Below are 12,614 nucleotides of genomic sequence, written 5' to 3' on the forward strand. Positions count from 1 at the left end.
GCGATCAGAACTTTCCCCACCTTTGCAACGAGTTGCCCATGTTTGTACTACGTTCTAGGACTACTTGCATTTGGCTCACGCTAGTATTCGCCAATACTTTTATAGTTTTTTATACTATATTCGGCATGAAACTCTCTGATTCCAATCTTTGAGTTTCTTATTCGGTTTTAAAACAATGTGGGATCTAATAATCCCTTAATTTAAATAATGTTTATATCGCCGAAATGAAGCCTGTTGGCTCTTTATATTTAAGTAACTTAATGGGTGCACCTTTTGGACAACTCATATAGCAGAGTATATAAGTTCTTTTCGCTATACCCTTTGGTATTAATTTGGTCTAGCTACTCACTGATGAAGCCTCAAAAAAGGCTGAAACCAGTCTGGGTAGTGACCTCCCACCATAATGTAATAATAGCATACATTTCCTAGGAAATGTGTTTTTACATTATGGAGAATACCAAGAATAATGATCAGAACTTTCCCCACCTTTGTAATGAGTTGCCCATGTTTGTACTACGTTCTAGGACTACTTGCATTTGGCTCACGCTAGTATTCGCCAATACTTTTATAGTTTTTTATACTATATTCGGCATGAAACTCTCTGATTCCAATCTTTGAGTTTCTTATTCGGTTTTAAAACAATGTGGGATCTAATAATCCCCTTAATTTAAATAAGGTTAATTTAATATTTGTGTTAACCTAGAGGTAAACATGTCAAACCCTTCTAGCAGTTCAATAATGGAAGACAATGAGTTTTTTCAATGCATTAATCCCCAACAAGTGTTCACCCAGTTCTCAGGCGAAGATTCTGATGATGTCATCTCATTTTTTTTCATACATAGCAGAACTAAGAAAAGCTGGAAGATGGACTGATTTTCAGTTACTGGTACTGCTCCGTAGCAAAGCTGGTAGGGGAGGCAAAAACCTTCCTATACTCCTCTCCCATTCTAAAAGAGATCCTGGAGTATTCAAAGTTTAAAACGGTCCTGATTTCTCAGTTCTCTAAACTAGGAAGTTTGGGGCCTAATTTATGGAAACTCCAGAGGTGCACTCAGAAGGACAGGGAGAGTGTGTCTGATTTTCAGAACAGATTACTAATGGTGGCCAGTACTCTAAGTGTTCCCAATGAAGAGAAACCTCATTTGGACTGGGCTGTTTTCCAGCAATTCAGGCAAGGAGTAAGACAGGAATTGAAAGAAACTGCCTTCAGCAAAAGAGTGACTAATTTGGATGAATGCTACAATGCAGTTAAGGAATGGGAGCAGATACTTGGAGACATACATCCCACTTCTGCTGCCGATCTTGTATACTTGGTTGAGCAAGAACGCTTCCCAACAATGAACCAAGATAAAAAAGGACAAATCCAAGATAAGAAAAGGAAACGAGGGCAATGATAGTGTGACAGTGAATAAGCTGACTGAAATTCTGCCTGAGACTTGTAAGATCAGGGCTATAGTCAAACAGGAAGTGGAACTTCTCCAGAAACCTGTCATGGAGCGATTGGACGAAGTAATGAAGAGATTAGAGACAATATCAGTGAAGGCCCCAGAATCTAAAGTTTCTATGATGGACGAAAGTTTAATTCGAGAAGAGGTCGAGAGGCTACAAAGGCCCCTTCTTGACCGAATGGACGCTGTCATAGAGAAAATCAAAGCTATTACCTCCCAAGAAAAGATAGTACTACCATCAGATCACAGGGCCAATGATCTAGGCGATGGAAGAGAGCCTCCCAGGTGTTATAGATGCAACAGAATTGGGCACACAGCTCACAATTGTTTTAGAGGCAGGGGACGCTTTAATAGAGGTCATGAAGAAGAACTTAGATCTCATACGTATGCTAACAGGACATGGAAGAAGGGACAAGGATTGAGAGGGCAGTCATATGAAATGATGGTGAAGACCAGTGTGCTTGGAGAGCATTGCAATGCCCTACTTGACACTGGAGCACAAACCTCCATCATTTCTGAGGACTATTTTAAAATGTTAGAACCATACATTAAGGACAAGATCACTTACCTCAAATGATCTGTGAGAATATTTGGGTGTACAGCCTCAGCATCTCACGCGTCTAAATCAGTAAATCTTAAAGTGCACCTGCCTGAGTTCAGAATGTATGTTTGGCATGAGTTTCTGGTCTTGTCGGGATCTTCTCTCCCACACATAAAACTGATTCCGGGCAATGGTTTTTTGATGAGATGCAACTTCAAGTGTGATTATGCGAGGAAAGAAGTATATCTCCTTGGAAGAAGGCAAAACATAAACAGGGGAGAATCAAAGTTGCATAAGAGCGGAAGGAACTCACCAAGGGTCCGATCTTTTAAGGGGAGCCTTAAAACCCAGGTTAGTAAATCTACAGGTGAGCTAGTAGGTGACTGCTTAAGTATGAAGAAGCACACTTTGTCAGCAGAAACAAGCCCTCATGTGAATCAAGTATCCTTTGTAGTACGAACGTCACAGGGAATTTCAATTGGCACTGGGAGCTTAGAAGTAGACAAGAGTAAGCCTGACATCCCAGGAATTAGTCACATTAGAGTTAGGAAAAGGAGGAAAATAAGAGAACCTAGTCCCCATCCTGACAAGGAACTTGGCAGGACTAGATGCCTCCAATTCACAAGGAAATTTTTTGATAAACTGAACACCTCTGAAAGATTGAAAGCGGGAGGAACAAGAATCGAAGTGAATGAAAGGAAGGAATCCAAAGAGACAGATCATAATATTAGTAAACCAAGCAAGAATGCAAACAACCACAGAGCTACACGGTACTTCCAGAGTCAAAGAAACCCACAATATGAATAAGGTATAAGGAGCAGGAAATAAGGTGCCATTACATGAGACCCCCCTCAGAACAGTAAGGAGGAACACTTGAAGAAAAAAAATTCTGGAAAATTTTTAATTTTGAAAGGGGGGACCTTTGTTATACCCTGATAAGTTGGAACATAAAATATTTCATCTTATCATTGTATAACAGAGCAAACACACAATAAGAAACATTATACCATGCTTGCCTCTGAGTATTAAAATAATGTATTGTAAATATATCAAATATTTTATACTATGAAAAAACAAATGAGTATGCATTTTGTACCACTCTCAAATTAGTTAAATAATAATGGAAGTGTAGACCTTTAGCAAAGTTTAATAGAGCATTGTGTACTAAGAGATATAGAATTTTAGCACAAGTTTGAAATGGGAGAGAGGTGAAGTTCAAAGGGCACGGAATAGCAACGCGAAGGAGCTGTTCGCCGCAAGCAATTGCATGCCGTCAGCGCACGTGGGATATAGCGGAGAAAGCTGGACGCTGTGACGTAAGCCTACGTGAGTGCGTTGGGTGGACATCGCAGAATGCGAGAATCGCCGAGAAAGAAAGGTGAAAATATAAGGATCTAGCACCCCTGAAAAAAGGGTTTTTTGTTCCTGGATCTCCTGATGTTCGGCTCGCGGTGTCGTGAGCAGGTGAAGGGTGGCAGTGCCTCAATTCAGGAAAGTTTCGATAGAGGCAGCGGCGGAACTAGACATAGTATCTCTGCGGAAGAAATAAGCCTGGCCGTCCATAGAAAGTCAGATTGGAGCACATGGACATTTCATGTAAGGAGAAGCAGATTCCGGTACGCCTTTAATGCAATGCAGAACCGAGGATAGATAAGTAGACTTTATTTGTGTTTTGTTGATTGTGAATGAATGATTTGTGCCACGTTATTAAACCAGAGGAAGGAACATTAGTGATAATAATTAGGACTGAACTGCAGTAATCTAGAGAGGGTTACCTTAAAATCTTACTGTCTCCTATTCAGTTTGAGTATACTTATATTATTGTATTGTTCTAATTCTATCCTGACTGTCAGGAACTCCCTTAAGGTGGGAATTAAGCTTATTGTATTGTATGTACACATTTATGATATCTAAAAAACCTTGCTTTTGTACTATCTGTGATTAAGACTATCTGTGATTTCTGAAATCCGATGCACCGCTTATAAAAAAAAAGTACTACGAAGACTAGAATAAGAATAGATTTTGGCCACGTCTGAATAATGACATGGTATCACTTAAGTACTGTCTAGAGATCACCTCTTGATTGACAATATTGTTTAATATAAAAGCGCAGCAAAATATAAATTTCTTAGTGTTTTACGAGGGGTTGATCTCAGACAATTTGATACTCTGGTGTTGGCTCGATCTCAAAGCAATTCCTTTGTCCCCCCAGATGTACCATGTGATACCCGAATGAGAGTTTAATGGGGATTTGACCCAAAGACTAAAGGATAGATATATGAGTAGAAAATACAACACAACACCGCCCTCCAGTCAAAAGGCTGTGGGTTCGAATCCTGCCAGTGGGCATGGATGTTTGCGATTGTCTGTGAAAATACTAGTGGTGGTGGTGGTGGGCGGTAGTTAGCATTGGTGTAGATGATGATGATTGTAGTTGTGGTTCATTGTAGCTGGTTGGTGAATTGAGTGGTGGAGGTAGAGAATTGTAGAGTAAGTGCCCTCCCTCGATGAGTCATTGGACTCTCTGAAGGTGTTATGTAATAATAATAATAATAATAATAATGACTATAAATACTAATAAAATCAAAGTTCTAGTTGCAAGCAGAGACACACTAGTTACTGATACTCATTCAAAAGCAAAATAATATCCAACTTTTAATTTTAAATATTTAGGAACTATGATGACAGAGGATTTCTAGAAGTGATCAAAATGCAATGACAAAGGAAGTTTTAGCAAAGATGATGCTTTTACTCTCCTCCAACACAAACTGGGAACTATGAATAAAAAAGATTCATAAACACAAGAAGAATAGAAGTATTTGAGTTATGATGTTAGTGAAGAGAACTGAAAATTAAATAGACAGAACAAATTACTAATGAGGAAGCACTTGGATAAATAAGAGGACAGAAAGATCATTAACAGTAGAAAATAGAAGAGGAAAATGGATAGGTTATCTCTGTAGACACAATTTCTTGTAAATTATTTCTACAGGTAAGGGAAGAGACAGTGTTGAAGGCCAAGATAGAAATTTCTGGAACAGGTGATTAGGAAATGAAAATGACACAGATGCACCGAAAATAGATGCAATGGGGTAAATAGCTGCAGAAGCATTCTATCCTATGATTTTGGTGACAGGGAAGGTTCCTTTAATTACATATCATTAGTATTTAGAAAGGTAGTTATCAGAAGATTGAATGTAATGTAACTGCATTATTTTGATAATTACTATTTAAATGCATAAACTGAAACAGTTAACTAGTGTAGAATTACTTTTTGCTGTTTATTTCATTCATGAAAACTTAAATATAAATAAAACCACCACCAGGTATGCTTCAATCAATAATATAAGCCTCATTAAATACCAGACTGCAAATATATATACCTGTTCTTTCATATTGACAAGAAGTCCTTCAACTGTAGTGAAACGGCCACCCAATGCTGCAGCACCAACTTCCAGTTCCAATTCAGGAATAATAACTATGCAGGTCTCAGACTGAAATATATAATATGCTATAATACATAAATATTGTAAATATGAAATGATTGTTAATGTCAAAATTAACAGTAGTTCTAATTATAATGCACTCCATTTCTTAATGAAGAATGTGTAATAAGGAATAAAGTGTATTACTTTATAACTTTTGGTTTTCATAAAAAGAAACCAAAACTTCCTTTCTGATGAAAACTGAAATTTTTTTGAAGGCATCAAATCTCAGACAGGGATACAATATTGTAGGGAAAGGGAAGATTTAAGGTTTACAGAATTAATGGTTGTTCAATAGAAAAAAAAAGAAGTTTTTGTTAATGCAAGATAAGGTATTCAAAGAAGAAAATTCTGATTGTGCAGAAATAAGAATTACTAAAGTTATTCTAAGAAGATGAGGAAAATAATTTCTTCAGAGCAGTAATTTAGGACTGAATTTTGTTATGATTACTGTAAACAGTTAACTCAAGTAATGTAGTCTAGGTCTCAAAAAATGTTGTCAACTAAGAAAGAAGATTGAAATAGGTCAATGTAGTAACTCTTAATTTAACTATGAAGTGAAAGACAATAATACTTCCTAAGTAACTTGAGTTCTACTGTAACAGATATTCAGAACATTTAATTTCAATACAGGCGAAAAAATAAAAAGGAGAATTGTTTTGAAAGTTTAAAGTTCAGAACATTGCAAAAATCATTGTGGCTAGTTACCGAACAGCCTTAATGAGTACAAATTGAATCCACAGACGACAGTACATGCCAGAAACCAAAGAATATTTATGGCTGGTGTTCTCTGCTCTCTCTCCTAAGTCAATTTTTAAGAATACTGTATAACAGCTCCTTTATATCCCAATGGTAATTAAATTCATCCCAACGAAAAAAAAAATATATTGTCCAGAGATTTAATAATCAGGATAAGAAAGTTATTAGATACCATAGAAGAATGGTCTGCATATCAATATTTGAAGTTAACTTCAACGTCGTCTCTTCAAAGTTTTTGTCATCTGTGTATTCCAAGGCTTATTAGAAAGAGGGATGCAACACACTGTCACCAACAAAACTATGGATTGCATTTACAGTCAAATCACAGACCAGCACTGATATTCAAAAAGAGGGAAGTAAGTGAGAGTATGGAGACTTGTAGTGTGTGTGCTAGCAGCATTAATTGCAGGACTGAAGATATACATTTACTCATCAACCAGAGATGTTTGTTTGTTTTCTGGAGCAAGAACATCTATGGTCATTCATCATTACATGTGTACTAGCTGCATAAGTACACATGTAATGATGAATAGGTGGTATATATAGATGTAAAAGAAAGTATAAAAAATATTAAAATTCACAAAACGTTCATAAAAAAAGGTTTTTAAAAGCATATATACAATAAATTAAACTAATATGTATATAATTTATATGATATGGTAAACATTAAGCCTCTTAAAAATTTAAAAACTGTGGTGACACTCAGTGATTGTGATAAAATCTCTATGAATGTATAGGGCTTAGACAGATTACGAAAGTGACTAAAATAATCACTGTACTCATTGGCAAAATGATGAGAGTTAATTAAAATATGAATGATGGGTAGTCCATTACACAACTCACACACATACAGGCATATCATCACCACTCAACAGGAAGGGATGTGTAAGATGACTATTACCTATGTGGAGCTGATCAAAAACAACATCCTCTTTATGGACGCTGCATAGACTACACTGCCACAATTTAATTTCAGACTGGCTTGATTTGATAGAGCTTATTATTGGTCTCTCTATTCCATGATGACTGTCACTAGGATAAAAGTTATGTTTGATGATTTGCCTATAATCAATGTAAAGTACGTGCAGATGGTGAAAGCTTGAGAAATGAGCTGACCTAGCTGCAGTATCTGCAGCCTTGTCACTCTTAATCACTATGTATCTTGGAATCCAACATCAGTGTGTAGATTCAAGTGTAGCTTCCATAACTGAAAGAGGACATGTTGGAGTCAAGAGAACACTGGCTGTTTTTGTAGCTCTAGCCATCTTATTCAAAGGCTAGAGACCACAGATTATGAGGTTCTGAGAAAAATTAGAGGAGTGAACTGATGGCATCAATGGCAGAATCATATTAAAAATGAAGATATTAGAAAGGAACTTGACATTATTAGCATTCAAGAATGTGTCAGCAGAGCTAATCTAAGGTTTATGACCACTTAAATAGAATGGATGAAAGATTAGTGAAACAGATGTTTGAGCCAAGATGGCAGGAAAGAGACCCAGAGGATGACCAAGATTCTAGGTGGATTGATTCAGTTAGAAGTGCCTTAGAAGCATGAAATGTTAGATGACAATATTGGAGTATTCACGAGTAACAGAAATTGGAGGAAAATTGTTGATAGGATAATGTAAACTTAATCATGGAACTCTGTTATGCAAATTACAACAAAAGAGGATAGATATGACACTGGTTAAGTGGATAAGAGGTAGCTGCTGGACAGATATCAAAAAGTGGTATATGGAGGGGCAGAATTGAGGCAAAAACAGGTGACCAGTGGTGTGCCACAAGGTTCAGTGCCGGAACCATTCCTATTTAATTTGTTACATAAATGATATAGGGAATAACCTGAAAGGAAATATTCAGTTGTATGCTGATGATGTGAAATTAGGTAGAATAATAGTTAATCAAGGCAATGTGGAGAGCTTGCAGGATGATTTAAATAGGCTGTTAGTGTGGATAAAAGATAATGGGAAATGTAAAGTTATGCATTTTGGGATAAATAGATTATGTATCATGTATCACATTGATGGCACTGTATTCCAGGAAATAGTTGAAAGAGATTTAGGGGTGGTGGTAGACCGAGAGTTAAAGTTTAGAGGACATATTGCTAAAATTGCTGAGATAGCCCATAAGATTACTTGGCTATTGAAGAATACATTAACAAGTAGTGATAAGGAAAGTGCCAAGTATATAATTTCTTGGTATCTTTAATTTATAGAGATAAGGAAGTTGTTATTCCTCTTTTTAAGGCCTTGATATGCTTACATCTGGATTATGAACTTGAGTCTGGTCCCCTGGGATTCTTGGGGATGAGGAAGTGGTGGAGAGGATTCAGAGGTGAGTAACGAAGATCGTGAGTGGCCTATGGAATGTTCCCTATTGAGGATAGAGAAAGAGTGTGTAGATTGCAGAAGTTGGCTGATAGGAGAAAAAGATGGGATATGATAGAAACATCTAACTTGCTTAGAGTTTTACAGGATAGATGCAGGGGATATGTTTCAGCACTTGGTTAGAGGAACCAGAACAATGCGTCATCCCTGGAAGTTGATTAAAGGTGTGGTTAGTAGCGGTGTGAGGACTAGATTTTTTGCTTGGAGAATTGTGAATGAGTGGAATGGATTGCCAGAGTCAGTTGTGAGTGCTTTATCTGTTAATGGGTTCAAGGAGACATACGATAGATTGTGTAGATAGATCAGGTCTCCCGCGATGAGTTTATAGACTTCATGGAGGTGTCCGAATAATAATAATATCTAAGAGAAGAGCAAAATATCAATACCGCACATCCAGAGATCTTTTGGAAAAATTTCGAGAAAAGAACACAACTAATAAAAATGCTAAGTACCTGATGGATTTTTGTTCAGGACATCAACTAGACATTACTAATATCATGTCCCAACATAAAAATATACACAAATTCAGAGGGGTGAAAGCAAAAAATATGCACAGGCTTACTGAATATGTCATGGTGACAGTGGTTAAGGAAACAAGAGTATAAAGAGGTTATAGCGCTTGGAGTCATAGCAATGATGTTAGAGAATAAGAGCCTCAGAGTGGCTGTTCTAAGTGAAAAACTGTATGAGGTTATGGTCTGAGTTACTGAGATGCAATGTACACTTCAAGGTATACCTAAAAGGAGAAACTAGTTAGGAAAAGATTTAGTGTCAAAAGACTGCTATCTGATATTCTAATCGCTAAATGGGTTGTTTGTGTTAGATCCAGTGGAGGCTCGTACGAGGGTGGTCTGAAAAGTTCTTCGCCTAACAATGAAATAAAGAATTCATAATTTCAAAATTATTTTTATTTTCCAACATAATCTCCCTTAAGACTAATACATTTATTCCAGCGATCCTCCAGCCCACTATCCCATCCCTGTAGTGGTTCTCAGTAAGATCTGCAAAATACCCCTTTACAGCTGCAATCACCTCTTGATTCGAAGAAACATGCTGACCAGCAAGGAAAAGTTTTAATTTTGGGAAGAGATAGAAGTCAGAGGGAGCTAAATCTGGGGAATAGGGTGGATGTTCAAACAATTCATAGTGCAGATCTCTTAATTTTCCCATTGTCAAAACACCTTTGTGGGCAGGTGCATTTTCCTGATGAAAGGTGATTTTTTTCCTTCTGCAAACTGGGTCTTTTCTCACGAAAGTCTGGTTAAAAGATCGGAATAATATTTCCGGACATCAACTAGACATTTTATCTGTTTTATTAGTGTTTTCAAGATAACTGTTTTATCCTTTTCAAGATAACTGATGAACAAAATGCCTTTAGCATCCCAAAACACCGATACCATGACATTTCCTGCTGATGGAATCGACTTTGTCTTCTTTGGCACTGAACAACCAGCTTCTGTCCACTGTTTTGACTGCTGTTTGGATTCTGGTGTGGAATGGTGAATCCAAGTCTCATCTATAGTAATCAATTGACACACAAAATCAGTTTTATTCTTGTTAAAACATTCCAAGCACTGTTCAGAGATTTTCAAGCAAGTGCGTTTTTGATCTGCTGTGAGCAAGCGCGGCACCCATCTTGCGCAAAGCTTTTTCATTTGCAATTCTTCATGCAAAATACATCCTACACGTTCTTTTGAAATGCCTATAGTCTCAGCAATTTCATGCAGTTTGACTCGCTGGTCATCCAATACCATATCGTGCACTTGATCGATGATTTCTGGTGTTGTTACACTTTTTGGATGTTCTTCAGGTAGATCATCTTCAAGGCTGGTAAGGTCATGTTTAAACTTGGTAGTCCATTTCTTAATTGTCGAAAATGAAGGAGAAGAGTGCCCATAAACTTTTATGAACTTCGAATGAATTTCTTTTGGCATTAAACCTTCTTTTACAAAGAATTTTATAACCACACGATACTCAATTTTTATTCATTTCAAGGGATACAGACAACACTTTTGCTTCAGACAGCTGTATAAAACAAACTACTTGATAGAATGATTTGCAATTTCATATAGATGTTTATGACAGATGTACCAAATTAGAAAAAAAAATATCTTGCCGATAGTGTTGCCATCTATGGTTGAGGTCGAGAACTTTTCAGACCACCCTCGTAAGAATTTGTAATGGTGGGGGGCTGTAGCAATAAAAGTAAAAAAAAATCCTACAGTTCCAGGCGTGAAAATTTTATATTTTGCGAATATTTAACAGAATTCTTCTCTTCATTTATTTCTACAAAGATATAAATTAAATGAAGACCGCACAATATTTAGTTACAATAACAACAACAACAACAACATGACGTTAATTTGTGTAGTTTGTGCTCATGTAGTAGCAACCTTGGGTTGCAATGCTACCAGCCCCAACTGCATGTAAATCATGCTTATCTCCCACTAGGTAGAGGATTGGTGCAGTCTGCATTGAATGCAGCTCCGCTGCTGAGTATACTAGCCAGTACTGATACTAGTCATAGCCCACAGAGCACGTTGACTATTGCAAAATACAACTATTGCTACAAAATGAATTATGTAAGATACTATTGAGCAGTATTGTATTAAAAACAAGAAAATAATGTTTTTAGATAAATATATAAAAATTTAAGAACGGCAATAATGAAACAGGAACGTTCATTTTATACTGGAGGGGCTGCAGCCCTTATGGATGAGTCGCTACTGGTTAGATCACTGAATTATAAAAATATTTTAGTATCTCTTCTATCTAAACAATTGAATTATAAAAATACTTCAGTATCTCTTCTATCTAGACCAGTGGTGTTCATCCTTTTTTACTATGCGAGCTACTTTTCTATAAAAAGTTATTCGGCGATCTACTCTTTTATATAGATCACATTCCCCTAACCTGATATCTGATTACACACAAATAAACAACTAAAAAAATACACAACTAAAAACTTTATTTGTGTATTTAAAAATTTATCACTTTTAATTATTTTAATACAACAAAAAACCAAACAAATATATTGGAATAAAATATTTATTTCTTTATTTTGGAAAACCAAAGTTAGAAAAAACAACAGATTGATTACAAACTCACAAGTTACAGGAAATGCTGGTTGATTAAAAAAAAGAAAAGAAAAAAAGTTAATGTGAAATTTGGCATTGTTTGGACCTTGCAATATTTTCATAGTTAAGTTGATAAGAAGAAGTGGTCAATCGCAGACAATCATCCAAATGATCATTTGTAATTTGGTTTCTTAACTGATTTTTTATGACGGTCATATTTGAAAAAGCGGATTCTGACAAGTACATCGATCCGAAACACGACAGAATTTTTCACGCAATATCAGTTACTATTGGGAATTATGTGCATACTTCCAAATGATTTCATTGTTTACTGATTTTAAATGTAAACTATTCAGAATATTTCTTATCTCAAGTTCTACTTCAGCTTGGTTTATATCCAAGAGCCCACTAATTTTATTTGAAATTTCTGTGATGTTCAAGTTTTCTTGAAATGAATTATTGATAAAAGATACAATCATTTCAGTTTTATTAAAATCTTTAAATCTTGAATTTATTTCTTCCTCAACTAATTCTATTTCATGAATAAATTCTTTTAAATCATAGCAAAGCATTTCTTGATTTTGTTCAAAAACTTTTAATGAATATGGGAGATGTCTAAATTTGCAGTCCTTTATATTATTCTTTAATAAAAGTAAGTATTGTTGGAAAGTTTTTATTCAACTTAACATGACAATTAAATTTTTATCTCTACTTTGTAACTTTAAATTTAAATTGCTTAATTTGGGAAAATTTGGAGAAAAGAGCAAAGCTAATAATAATGGCAAATATCTGTAGGATTTCTGCTCAGGACATGCACTGGTTATTACTAACACCATGTTCCAACATAAAAATGTGCACAAATTGACATGGAGAGAAGAGGCTAGGAATAAGAAAAGTCTCATTGACTATGTTAT

The 12,614-nt window shown here is 35.9% G+C and overlaps 1 protein-coding gene across 2 annotated transcripts in view; it reads right to left on the reverse strand.

Annotated features, from left to right (window-relative positions):
• Zpr1 (zinc finger protein Zpr1) overlaps positions 1–12,614 on the reverse strand; it is a 268,249-nt gene that overhangs the window by 57,750 nt on the left and 197,885 nt on the right. For both annotated transcript variants that reach the window (XM_090412640.1, XM_090412641.1), the window contains exon 11: positions 5,373–5,483. In XM_090412640.1, coding sequence (XP_090268766.1) covers positions 5,373–5,483 — 111 coding nt within the window. The remainder of the gene's footprint in view (positions 1–5,372; positions 5,484–12,614) is intronic.

Source organism: Typopeltis vanoorti, chromosome 23 (genome assembly GCF_054136105.1).
Source record: "Typopeltis vanoorti isolate ZY-2024b chromosome 23, IOZ_Tvanoo_1.0, whole genome shotgun sequence".
Taxonomy (NCBI): domain Eukaryota; kingdom Metazoa; phylum Arthropoda; class Arachnida; order Uropygi; family Thelyphonidae; genus Typopeltis; species Typopeltis vanoorti.